At 46.3% G+C, this 13453-nt stretch overlaps 1 protein-coding gene across 2 annotated transcripts in view; it reads left to right on the top strand.

Annotated features, from left to right (window-relative positions):
* The window catches only part of Ptprg (protein tyrosine phosphatase receptor type G), a 701914-nt gene that overhangs the window by 539470 nt on the left and 148991 nt on the right, over positions 1–13453 (top strand). For both annotated transcript variants that reach the window (XM_059274234.1, XM_059274235.1), the window contains exon 6: positions 11363–11429. In XM_059274234.1, coding sequence (XP_059130217.1) covers positions 11363–11429 — 67 coding nt within the window. The remainder of the gene's footprint in view (positions 1–11362; positions 11430–13453) is intronic.

Here is a 13453-nt window from a genome sequence, read left to right as displayed (position 1 = left end):
CACTGTGTGTGAATGAAGTGTACTGTTTAGATGAGTGAACAGGTTTATTTCAAAAGACGGCAGCAGGGAGCTTGTGTCTGTCTTATAGTGGTGGGCAGCAAGCCCTTTATGTGGGAGAACCATGTGAAATAGGGGGTGGCTTATGAGGTATTGCTGAGAAGAGTGAATTGATACTTAATCCATCTTCAGAGACTACATTAATGGAGCAATCATTCAGTCCCAAAAGGAAGTCAGAGTAGAAATACCCTCTGTGAAGGAGCGCTGCGGTGTGTAATGAGCTGCACTTGGTTGCCGGGATTCTGAGCAGCTGTTCCTGCTGCTGCACTGTGCCCTGTGCTATGCCCAGGGACACCTTTCATGATGATGGCCTCAAATTCCATGCTGCAATTTATTGCTTTCCTCTCTTTGGTAAAACATAAAAGCTGCTGAAATGTCTTTGTCTCAGAATTGATTATTGATGCTTAATTGCTCTGCTTGGTGACCTTTTTCACTACTGCTGCTCCATTTCCCCAACTGAACCTGACTTATAACTGCGTGCTCTACCCTACTGCTGGCAGCTGAGGTCTGCAAAGGGCAAGAGCTAAGCCGGAAGGATGGGAACTACCAAGTCCCTTTTATGGAGTTGGTGTCACAGTGTAAGGAAGATGGCAGAGTGAGATAAGAGCCCTCTTGTACTCTTCGAGACAAAACTAGATTGTCAGCTCTTCAGGCAGAGTGCCATAATTCATTCAGTGGCGTATCCTGGTTAACACTCCAGTCGTGGCATATGTCTGTTGCAATGTAACACATTACTACAAGTCTAACAACTTAAACACAGCACAGTCATTGTGAAAGTTCTGGGTCCTCTGGGTCAAGGTATCTCACTGGTCCAGTTGACGGCTGGGGTTCATCTGGAACTTCACTTTGGAGACGATCCACTTCTAAGCTTGTTCAGGTTGTTGGCCAAGGTCACCCCTTCAGGAGAACCTCACTTTTCTCTTAGCGGTTGGCAAAGGTTACCTGTGTTTCTTTGTGATGTGAGCTTTTCCATCGTGACTATTAGGAGAGTACTGATGCCAGCCATCAAGATGCAGGTTAGGGTCTTTTATAACCACACCAGAGAAGTGATCTTATGGCTTTGCTTCATGCTGCTGCATCAGTGTACATCACTCTAAGGCCCAGAGTACTTGGAGTTGGCATTACTGGAGGTCTTTCTGGAGTCATCCTAGCCCAGCCTTCCATGGCTGTTCAGTACATATTTGTTGAATGAATAAGACTGAAGAGCTGGGTACATGTAATTGGATTAAGAACACTGTTCACTTACCTGTCACCTCTTCATACAACTACAGGTACAAACGGTCTTTTGACACTGTGATACAACATTGACATCTACAACGTTCCTATTTGAGAACTTCGCATAGGTATCTTAGCTAGGGTCTCTGTTGCTGTGAAGAGACATCATGATCACAGCAACTCTTATAAAGGCAAACGTTTAATTGGGCTGGCTTACAGTTCAGAGGTTTAGTTCTTTATCATCATAGTGGGACATGGCCTCCTGCAGGAAGCCATGGTGCTGAGGAAGGAGCACTCTTATTCTACATCTTGATTTCAGGCAGCAGCAGGAGTCTGTGTCTACACTGGGTGTAGCTTGAGCATAGAAGACCACAAAGTCCGCCCCACAGTGGCACACTTCCTCCAATAAGGCCACACCTCCTAATAGTGCTACTCTCTATAAGCTTATGAGGCCAATTACATTCACTACCACAACAGATTTTGTTTTGTTTTGTTTTGTTTTTAAATCACAAACATGGTTATGTTTGCCTGTAACCAGAGCACTGTAGAGAGTAGAGACAGGAAGATCGCTGGGACTTTCTGAACAATGAATGGTCTTATTGAAAAACGTTAAGTTCCAGATTCAGTGAGAGATCATGAAGGGAATAAGGCAGGGAAAAAGAGGCTACAGGAAGTCACCCAATGTCCTACACACTCTCGTGTGCACACAAACAGGTGCAGACACCAGCACGCACACCATTGCAGAACAGGCATACACCGTATACACACCACAGCATTTTTAAAATGTCAACACAAATTTATAATGTTTTGTTTGCAATTTTGTATCAGGCCATATTCATAGCTATCCGGGGTTGCACGCAGCCTCTGGCCCATGGTTCACTGTCCCGAGTCATGTCATTTTAATATTTGATTTGCTTTCCTTTTTTCCCCACCCAATGCTGAAGGCATCAAACTCAAGGCATCCTATATACTGGGCAGGTGCTGTCCTAGAGAGTCCCCCAGGCCCCGATTAAATATTTGACACATGCCAGTTCTCGCCTAGTTACCTGTTCCTCCTGCCTTTCTAATGTGAGCAGTGGCATTCCCTGCTACTAGAAAAGGATTTGCTGCCACAGGATCATTCTGGCAGTCGTTTGATCCAGCATGCCTTGTTTCTTGTATTTCTCTTGCTGCATACAGGGTGGGGATTTATATCAGTCCCTACACGGCCCTTTCTGGACCCTGAGTCTTTTGTGAGTGGAGTGCCTGGAGCAGCTTTTTGCTTGGAGGAAAGGAGAAAGCAGAGGTGAGAGTTCACATCTAATGTGTTTTCCTTGAAGTCTCTCTACCCTGGGAAACGGCTGGCCTGCTTTCTCCCCTAAGCTCTTGCTAGTGCTGGGGTTTGCCGTGCATGGGGGTATTACCAAGGGAGAGTAGGGGCTGTTCAACAACGCCACACAGAACAGAGAGAAACTTCCGGCCAGCTGTTGAGCTTGAAACACACTGCTCTTTTGCTCCAGGCTCCCCCAGATCACACACATTTTTTTCTCTTTTTTAATTCGAAGGTCACAACAGTATCACTGTGAGACAGTGAACACTGTAGCTTGGGACTCTAGGTTGAGCTTCGTGGGTTTGAAGTTCATATGTGCTCTCCAGTCCAAGAGCCAAAGAGCCAACTCTCCTTGGAAAAGGCTAACTTGGATGGGACAGGTGGTTCTGGAACCATATCTTCAGCTTCCGGAAGACCAATTTACAGACACAGGGCAAAAGCCCATGTGGCCCTGTGCTGGTGCTGTTTGCCAAATGCCTCCCCACACCCTCCTCCTCTTCTATGGCCTTGCATTGAGTGGGAGGTGAACTGAAAGTCAAAAGAATGGACTTGACCACCATGCTTGAGACACTGACACCCGTGACCGTGGGACACTGCCTGTAGGGCAGTAAGCAAGCCTGTCTGGCACAGTCTGATGTTGGGCAGATTTGTGGCTTGTTCTGAAGATGAATAACTCCTGAGTGAACTAGTAACCACCAAGAATATTAGCTGACAGTAATTAAGATGTCAGGGCCCAAGACCTGTTGAACAGACACGAATTTGTATCCTCCTAGCACACACTTCTTTTTGTGCCAATCCTTACTGGGAGCTGTGTTGTAGAAATTTTTCATCTGCCCATGGCAGCTGGTCCTGGAGGTCTGTCCGTCAAGTGCTGGAGGTGAGATGATGACCAAGGGCCAGATCCTTCCTTTTGGACAGGGGCTCGCTGTACCCTGCAGCTGTGGTGACACTTGGCATAGAAAGCTATTAGGTTAGAGGGAAGGTCTGATACTAGACTGTATGTTGTATGTAAACATGTCTTGGGGTTGCTGTATTCAGAGCTGTATGCGGATTCACGTGTCTGTGTGGGTGTTGGGCTCTGTCACTCTCCACCTTATTCCCTCAAATCAAGCTCTCTCACTGAACGGGAAACTAGGCTGCTAGCCTGTAAGCCCCATGGATCCTCCTGTTCCTACCCACAACAGTGCTGAGATAAAATCCACACAGCCTTGTCTGGCTATTGTCATGGACCTGAACTCAGGTCCTTATCCTCATAAGTGTTCTTACCAACTGAGCTACCTCTCCGGCCCTTGATCTTGGATTTTATAGTCCCATTTAGAGCCACCCTTCTGGGCAGGAATCTACTCTTAGATTCTCCTGGAGACTGTAGTGTGCACTTCAGGAAAGACCCTACTGCCTTGCTGTACCTCACTCCCACCCCCAAACCCCCACCTCCACCCATCCCTGTACCTCGTGCCTTGCCTCTTTCTGAGGCTTGTCCCCAATTTTCCTCCTTGATTTCCTTGTGATGTGAGGTGCTAAACGCTTCAGCACCTCTGATCCCACATTTCATAATCCTGTTACAGCAGTGGCAGCTGGCAGAGAAGATGGTATTGAGATGTCAGAAGGGAAGAAAGACATCTGAGCATCCACACCTGAGACTTTAGGCTGTACCCAAGAGAAGAAGTATCTCTGAGTCCCAGTAAGAGACTGGGAAAAGCCAGGGTGGTTGGAGTGTAGCTTAGCAGGACCGAGTTAGTGGAAGACTCGCCCCCTGGGCTAGACACGTTGCCTAGCATCCGTGCTGGGAAGATGGATAGGTGGGTAAGATAGCTTGCAGCACAAGCGGAGCCTGAGTTCAAATCCTCAGAATCCACTTAAAAATTCAGCCACACACACCCATAACCCCACACTGGAGGGCAGAGACAGGAGGATTGCCAGGACTTGCTGGCTACTGTCTGTCCCCGTTAACTTCTTTTGTTGTGCTGCCGTAAAGACCTTGATCAAAGCAACTTGGGGAGGAATGGGTTTATTCGGCTTACAAGACCAGTCACAGTCCATCACTGAGGGAAGCTGAGGCAGGAATAGTAGCAGAAGCCATGGAGGAATGCTGGGTATTGGCTAGCTCAGCTTGCTTTCTTATACAATCCAAGATCACCTCCCCAGGAGAGGCACCACGGCAGAGACTGGGCCCTCCCACATCAATCATCAATCAATAAAACATCCCACAGACTTGCCCATAGGCCAGTCTGATAGAGACATGTCTCAGTTGAGGTTTCCTCTTCTTAGATGACCCTGGCTTGTATCTGGTTAACAAAACAAAGACAAACAAATAGGAACACACACACACACACACACACACACACACACACACACACACACACCAACCAACCAACCAACCAACCAGCACACTATCCTCGCTCCAGGTGCAGTGACCAGACTATGTCTCAAGAGAATAGAAGAGTGATCGGACAAAATACCCAGCACCCTCTGGCTTCTGCCCAACACATACACACACACACACACACACACACACACACACACACACACACACACACACAGAGTTTAATGTTAGCAGCAGAAAGTAGTCACTCTTTTAGCTGCAGGTAAGGGCTCCCTGAAGTAGTGGGGAAGAGGCCAAGGTGAAAATGGTTGGTACAGGGAAGCTCTTAACAGCAAGAGATACCAGAGTGCAGTGAAAGGTAGCTGAGCTGCGGCAGTCACAGTGGAAGAACACGCAGTCTCCTTGCTGTGTGGTTCTTAGGTGAGAGAGATTGAAGGAGAGGACGCTGATGTGAAACTAGACCTCATGGGAAGCTCCTGCCCTCTTTCTGATCAGGTGTGTTAGCCTCGGAATGCACAGTTATCTGCTAGCCCTCAGGCTGGTTGGATCGTTTCTGCAGTCAGGAAGGCTGCGCAGAGTCTCTGCTGTTTGACACTTTCCCCCACGGTCCTGGTTCATGGGATAGCTCTACCCTCTGCAAACGTAAATCTTTTTTTCCCCAAGAGGATGTTATTGGCTGGATATGAGGTTTGTGGGAGTAAAGTAGCAGTTGCCAATGTCAGATTTGGGGCAAGGAAGTTGTCTTGGCCATCCTGTCTACCAGATGGCTGGGACCTGATAGATTGACAATTATTAGAATCTGAGACAAGGGCCAAATGGCACAGGGTTCGGGAAAAGGCTATAGGAGCCTGTTTGAATGTGGCACACGTGGTCTGCTGGGGCTGCTCTGCATCTGTTTTATTTTGTTCCAAGTTGAGGATAAGCACAGCCCATCCTGTAGTGCCTGGATGACAAGCATTAGATGTAGAGACAACTGAGAACCTGGCTATTAATTTGATAATGGTACAAACCCATATGGTAAGTGACCACTTGAAAAGGAAATTTGGTGGCTTAGATCTCAATAGCTTGTGCCTGAAGTTAGTCTTTAGTCCCAAAGTCCATGTCAGCTTCCTGGGTTGGCAACGTGTAGTGGAGTTCTATCTGAAGACAACTGGAAGGCGTTGACTCAGAGTCCTCCGTCATGTTTATGTGCCATCTTTTGAAGATGACTGATGCTACAAAGCTGCTCAAAATTGGAAGTGCCAGGAGCTAAGGGTTCCAGTTCAAGCACAAACTGGGAAGGGGGGGTTTCCCCCCTCATCATTTTAAAGCTCATTTGTGGAAGTTCTGGCTTCTCTGTATTACCATGCGACTTCTTTGATCTTAAAGCGGAAGGAAGCAAGTTTAAAAAGCCAGGAAAGCACTCATGTGGGTCTGAAAGGAGCAGCATATTACCAAATTGAGTGGATGTCAAACAAAACACAGATCTTCTGAAATTTGAACTCAAAGTGGTCTTACAGCAAAGCACACAGAGGTACTGGGCAGGACGGCTGCTCTTTGGCAACCGCTGATGCGAGAGTTCAGGATGACGTGCTGTCCAGTAGGACCCACCCAGGCAGACCCTGCATGGCAAGCGGGCGCTTTCCACTGTCAGTCCCATTGCAGGGGTGTGGACACTGAATCCATGGGAACCGGATCTTTCCACTGTCAGTCCCATTGCAGGGGTGTGGACACTGCATGGGGAGCGGGCGCTTTCCACTGTCAGTCCCATTGCAGGGGTGTGGACACTGCATGGGGAGCTGGAGCCTTCCACTGTCAGTCCCCACTGCAGGGGTGTGGACACTGAAGCTGTGAGGGTTCCTGCCTGATTTAGAGTCCCATCTTTCTCACCCTCTCTCTTGGCCTCCTTCTAGCTGGAACGGAAACCAGAATGTAAACACGGGTTGCTAAAACACCCTGTTCACTGCCATCACATTGAAAAGCTGCCCACATTGCTTAGCTGATATCCACAATTTTGTTTAAGTGGCAAATTGATTGAAACAGTCAGTGGAAGGGATTATTTCAGTGAGGGCTTTGCCTTCCTGGAACAAATCCACTTATTAGCATGCAGTTTGGATTCCCCGCCCATGGACTGGAGAATGAGCTCGTATTATTAGGCAGTTTCTCTGACTAGCCAACAGCTCCATTTTCTTTCCCTCTCCTTGCCTGTCTTCTCACTGGTAGCTGAAGAGACTGTATAGAGACTTTCAATTGTGGGGTTGCTCTGAATCTGGGCTCAGGCCTTTGAGCTCAGATGAGACCAGGTCTGAGTGTTGAACTCAAAGGTACTGTAATCACAAGTGAACAGAAATTGAGCTTGGATTAGTTTGCCTGGTTATTTTCCACTGTATGTTATCAGTGGGTGTCAGTCATGGAGGATTAGGAACACCTCCTTTGAGCCTTCACGCCATCAGACAAGACTAAATGCACTGAGGGGCCCCTGACTGTAAGACATCCCTTCTCCTCTTGGATGGAGCATCATGGTACAGTAATCCCCCTTATCTGCAAGGGCTGCATTCAAAGCAATGCTGAAACCTGAAGGTTATACCAGACCTAACATAATTATATTTTTCCTACCCATGCATACCTACAATAAAGTTCAATGACAGATTAATTAATTGATTGGTATATACAGTAAGAAATTAACAATAATATCTGATTAGAAAGCAGGCATGAAGATTCATGCCTGTAATCTCAGTGCTTGGAAAGTAGAGGCGGGAGGATCAGGAGTTCAAAGTCATCCTCAGTCTCCTAGAAAGTTCAAGGCCAGTGTGAGACCTTATCACAAAACAGACAAACAAACAACTAATAATAGAATAATTATAACAATGTACTGTAATAAATTTTGCTGGTATTTGGGGCCATTAGTGAGTAAAATAAGGGCTACTTGAACATAAGCACTGCAGGGACATCTGATCTGAAACCTGAGATTTGAGAACTAAGGGACCAACAGGAAGGAAGCTGGTCCCATGTGGGCACACAGGGCAGTGGCTCATTTATGTTCTAGACATCAGAGGATTTCATCCCCAACCCAGAACAGTGTTCAATTTGAAACTTAGGAATTATTTGTTTCTCTTTTAGGTGTCTTCTCCTCTTCCTCCTCCTCCTTGCTTGCTTGCTTTTTGAGAGAGAGTCTCATATAGTCCAGGATTTCTTTGAACTCCGTTTGTAGCTGAGGATAACCTTGAACTGAGCTTGCTGCCTCCATCTCTTGGTGCTGGGATTAGACAGGCCCATCACCACACCTTGCTAGGAGTTTCCCATTTCATTTGTTCAGGTAATAGTTGGCTGTAGGTGAATGAAATACAGACAGTGAACCTTGGCACACTGTTTCAGGACCATTGCCTCCATCGGCCACAGAAGGGTACCATCATTTTAAAGGGTTCAGTCAGCTGAACTTGTCTGATAAGGAATCTTGTTTAGAAAACTTTACGACACAGCATAAGCAACATGTATTGGTGGAGAAAATTATCATGGCCATTCCTCCAACTTCAGCCTCTACACACAGTCACAGAGGCTCCCATGTGTACAGTTCGCTCTGTTGAAAGAAAAATAGCCCCGATTGGTTGAAACCACAGTCATACTGTTATTCCTGGATTCTCTGGTTAGATGAGCTCAGCAGCTGTACACAAGTTGCAGGTGTTCAGCGGAGGCCACGTGCCTTCGAGTGGACTTGCTCGCAGGAATTGCCCATGTTCACTTCCTATTCCCTTTTAGCCTGTGATAAGCTAGTTGGCGGTTCTTCTCATGGTGGCCTTATAGTCTCAATGCTTTAATAGCATCTGCCTTTATTACATTCACCAGATTTCCCTAACCGCAAACAATAAGATAGATATTTTCTTTCCAAAGTAGGGAAATGGATACACACTCTTGATGGAGGACCGCAGACCCCAGCTCTAGAGGTGTGGCATGGAGGCGAGGGGTTTGTGGCCACCTCCCCATCTCTTCACAGACTTTAGGAGTTTAGACTCACATGAACATTTCTACTCCCCTGTGTCAGCCTCTTGCTGCATAACAAAATACATAAGACAGCTGGCTTAGAAAAGATTTATTTTGACTCATATTATGTGTTCAAGTCCATGATTGATTGCCCCGCCCCTCTTACTTTAGACCTGAGGTCCTATTACATGGTGGAATGTGTAGTAGTGCTGACGTCATCACTCAGCAAGCTAAAAGAGAAGGAGGGTGGGTCTAGGATCCCATAGGCCCCACCAGGGCATGTCCCCAATGACTAAGAACCTCCCAACTAGGCCCTAACTCTTAAAGGTTCCACCACCTCCCATAGCACCCCTTGAAGACAAAGCCTTAAACACGCGGTAAGGACACTCATCCAAAACACCCTTCTTCCTACAGCTGTGGCTTTTTCTCTGGGCTCTTATTCTATTCTGGGCTTTTGAAATGTGACCACATTTACTGATGAGAGTCTCTTATCTTATAGTCTTGAGTTGTGATCCCTTTTGGGGGCCATGGTTTAAATTTTTGATCAATTACTTGATTGATGGAAATATAGTATTTCTTCAAATATAATTTTGGTTTGGTATATCCTATGAATACTTGCCATACGTTGGCTTTTTAAGAATGTTTTTCTTTCTGATCACTATCTGCCCTGATCTGGGCTCCCTGTCAGACAATATGGAGACTCAGTCATGGCAACTTCTAGGATTTCACCCATGTGATCTAATACTCTGAGTCCTTATTTACTGTCGATCAACCCTTCCTTCCTTCTTTCTTTCCTTCCTCCCTCCCTCCCTCCCTCCCTCCCCTTCCCTTCCCTTCCCTCCCTCCCTCCCTCCCCTTCCCTTCCCTCCGTCCCTCCCTCCCTTCCCTCTGTCCCTCCCTCCCTTCCCTTCCTCCCTCCCTCCCTCCCTCCCTTCCTCCCTCCCTCCCTCCTTCCTTCCTTCTTCCTTCCTTCCCTCATCTGTAGTGTTTACAGTGTAATACCAACTCGCATATTATGTTACATTTTTCGTTTATAAACATAATACTGCATAATGGCCACTGTGTTCTGAATAGGTAGATGCAACTTGGGGCTCCAGACATTGAGTTCTTCAACACATCATTGACCTCAACATCGTGTAATTCTTCATTGTAGGGTATAATCGTAAGCATCATTGATGTTTAACAGCAGTCCTATTCTCACACTCGATGTCAAGGGCTCTGTAGAATCCTGCCCCACCCCCTCCTGTCTTCATCTACTGTAGCTGTGACAACCAGAAATGTCTTGGGCTTGATCACATGCTGCCTTAGGGGGGCAGAGGTGTCCCGGTTTACATTTTAGAGCCACTGCTGTGTCCTGGAGCTGCAGGAGCAAAAAGGGAAGGAAATGTGTCAAGTGTGGATTATTCTCCAAGAGAGCACGTCAGAAATGGCAGCTCAACAGGGCTGGAGGCATCTGTGTAACCTGGAAGTGGTGTACATCCTTTGTAGTTCCTAGAAATTCAACATTGGCTGCTTCTGGATTCCTCTGAGTTAACTTTAAACAGCAAATTGGGTCTTGCTGCACATTGAAAGGTTCATCAATATCTCAACTTCATTATGTGAGAAGTGGATTAATAGGAAATGCAGTTCCCGAAGGGGAAAAAATGCAGGAACTATGCTAACCACAGATAATGGATTTTGAAAAGCTCTTTATTTTTAGGGGAGAAAAAGGACATACATAGAAGTAGAAAGGATACATCATGACCCATCCTATGCCTGTCGTTCAAGGTCCTAAGTGATTGGGCATGTCTTCCCACTCTCCAGTCACTATCCACTCCTAGATTACTTTAAAGCACACTTCAGACATTATTATATTTCATTTGTAAATATTTTATTGTACATATCTAAGAGAAAGTACTTGAAATTATAACTATAGCATACTGGGATATTTTCATCTAGCAAAGACAATAATTTGCTAAGTAGTATCTAAAAGTTGAAGGGCCCATGGACAATGAGGCTTGTTTGGAAAGCATCAGTTTTAGAAAATGAAAGTAGCTCACAGAGAACATGGGTTTTCCTAGGGAACTGGGGTCTTTACAGAGGAGAGTGAGCTGACAGGGAACTGGGCCATTTTCTAAGGAGAACAGTAAAACACAACCACCAGGAGGTGTGGAATACTCGGTCCATGATGGATTGTTCTCTGATGACTTTCAATGACTTTTTAGCCGTTCATGACTACTTTTAATAAAACAGAGCAGTTGCTTTTTGAGGCTTTGCTGTGAAGGTGGTATTTCTCTCCTGTTATAATGTATTCTGAGAAGTTTCTTTGTTGTGATTTAGACTTCCTCACTTGATTTTATTGTGTCATAAATCTCTGGCATTTGGTGAGCACCATGGTATATGTGAGACCTAAACAGCTTGCTAGATGCATCCATTTCCCCCTTCTCTTTAGAAGATTAAACTGAGGCTGTTGTAGCTGATGCCAGGACAGATTTAACCAATCGTGTTTCCTTTACATGTAGGTCAGTCCGAGGGACAATTCTGCACTGGATCCTATTATCCATGGGTTGAAGGGCGTCGTACATCATGGTGAGTAAGCTCCATCTTCTTCCTTCAGCTAGAAAGTGAAGGGCTGGGATCTTCACCTGAAGGAATCAGGTTATCTTGCCAAGGACAGAGGGTGGTGGCATTCCTTGCCCTCTGCTGTGCAAGGGCTTTAGAGCCATTATCTTATGAGTAAAGAGCACCTGCATTTATAACCTGCAAATGGGCCTGGGTTAACAATGAGCCATTTGTTTTCCTCAGGTATTTCTGTGAATGCATGTGTTGTAAATCAAAATGCTCTAAGATATATGATGCTTTAGGAGTTGAATCTGCCATTTGTCTCATTTCTCTCCTAAAAATATTCCTTTTTCAAGTGTCTTGTCACTTGTAAATATTTTTGATTTGCCTCTCAGATTTAAGAGGGAAAATATAAGTAGCCAGAACAAGCCATTAAACTTCACTCTGTGAGCCAGCACCATGCAGCTGCGAAAATGGAAAGGGTGAGGCTGGTGTTCTCTACAGCAGACATCACATCCTCAGGCATAGGCCTGGGAGAGGAAGGAAGATGAATGGGTTCTGTCTCTTCCAGCTGGGTTTATTGGCGGAATTTCCCTGCAACTTTATTATCAGCGATGCATCATTACCTGTGGCACCAGGATGCTCTCATTTCAGAAGCACCCTTGCTGCAGGAAGGTGTTGAGTCTGGATCTCATGTAATGATTTGTAAAGTTTTAATAATCTAATTAGAATTCCAACGACATTGACAAAAATAGCACTAGTAACCATAATAAATCTCCTTGCATTCCCACCACCGTGATAAAATGTCTTCACACCTTTTGAGAGGATTGTCTGCTGACATGAGCCAACTCTGTAGAGCTTAACAAATACCTCTTCCAGGGAAACTGAGCTTGTTATCGGAGGTTGATTAAGTTGGATTGAGCATTAATTGTTCTGTTCAGTCATGCAGCAGGTAACAAGAATAAACCAAGTGAAAACAGAGAAGTGAGCTGGACGGTGGCTCAGTCAGTATAGTGTCCGCCCCAGAAGCGTGAGGACCTGCACACACCTCTCCAGCACCCACATAGAAAGCCAAGCTTGGCAGCATATGTCAGAACTCCAGTGCTGGGGTGGGGTGTGTGCAGAGACAAGATAACCCTAGATCTCACTGGTGGACCAGCCAGCCCAGCCTAATCCACGAGAGACCCTACCTCAAAACCAAGGTGGAGAGCAATCAAGGAAAACACTCAGTTCTGCTCTGCACGTGCACACCGTGTGCATCTGCACATATTCATCTACCACACACATACTAGACACACACCTGGACAAAGAAAGAAGAGTGTGTGATGACTGACAGCATCCCATGGAGCTTTGTCACTTGCAGCTTGCATCCCTCCCTTCCAAATCTGTGTTAAGAATGGTACCCCCCTTCTGGGACTCAAACCCAGGGCCTCACTGGTGGCAATACTCTGCCGTTGAGGTGTCTCCACATATCTCATCTGTGAGGACTCTTTCCTCAGGACGGGGATTGCCTTCCCCAAACCCCTCCTAATGCCATCTCCTTGGGTATGAGTTATTCAGAGAGGGGTACAAATAATTCACCACAGGAGCACTTAGGGACACAGCGACTCCAGGTTCTACCCTGGTCTCTGACAGGAAAGAGCTGCAAACAGTGTCTGCCGACAAGAAAGTTTACATCTCTCGAGATGTGTGCCTGACCACAGGCAGCCCTGGCTTTGGGCATAGATAGAGACACCCCAGCCAGTTCCTACGGGAAGGGGGAGGAAGAGAGATGCTGCCCCTCTCTTCCTGAAGTCTTTGCAGATGTCTCCTGTGAAGTCCTCTGCTGGCACACTTCTCTTCCTCTCCTGCATGTTGACCAAGGGTCTCTCCATTGTCCGCCTGCTAGTCTCCCTTCAGATCTTGTCTGTCAAGTGACTCCTCCACTCCCATCACTTTATGTCCTATCATCCGGGTTTCTTTCTCAAATGTATCTGGAAGACCTTCTTTGCTTGTTTACTCTTACAACACCTCCCCAAGTGTGAGCCTCAATAAAGGCCAAAGGATGACAC

Source organism: Peromyscus eremicus, chromosome 9 (assembly GCF_949786415.1).
Source record: "Peromyscus eremicus chromosome 9, PerEre_H2_v1, whole genome shotgun sequence".
Classification (NCBI taxonomy): Eukaryota; Metazoa; Chordata; class Mammalia; order Rodentia; family Cricetidae; genus Peromyscus; species Peromyscus eremicus.
This window is presented reverse-complemented; position numbering and strand designations above follow the sequence as displayed.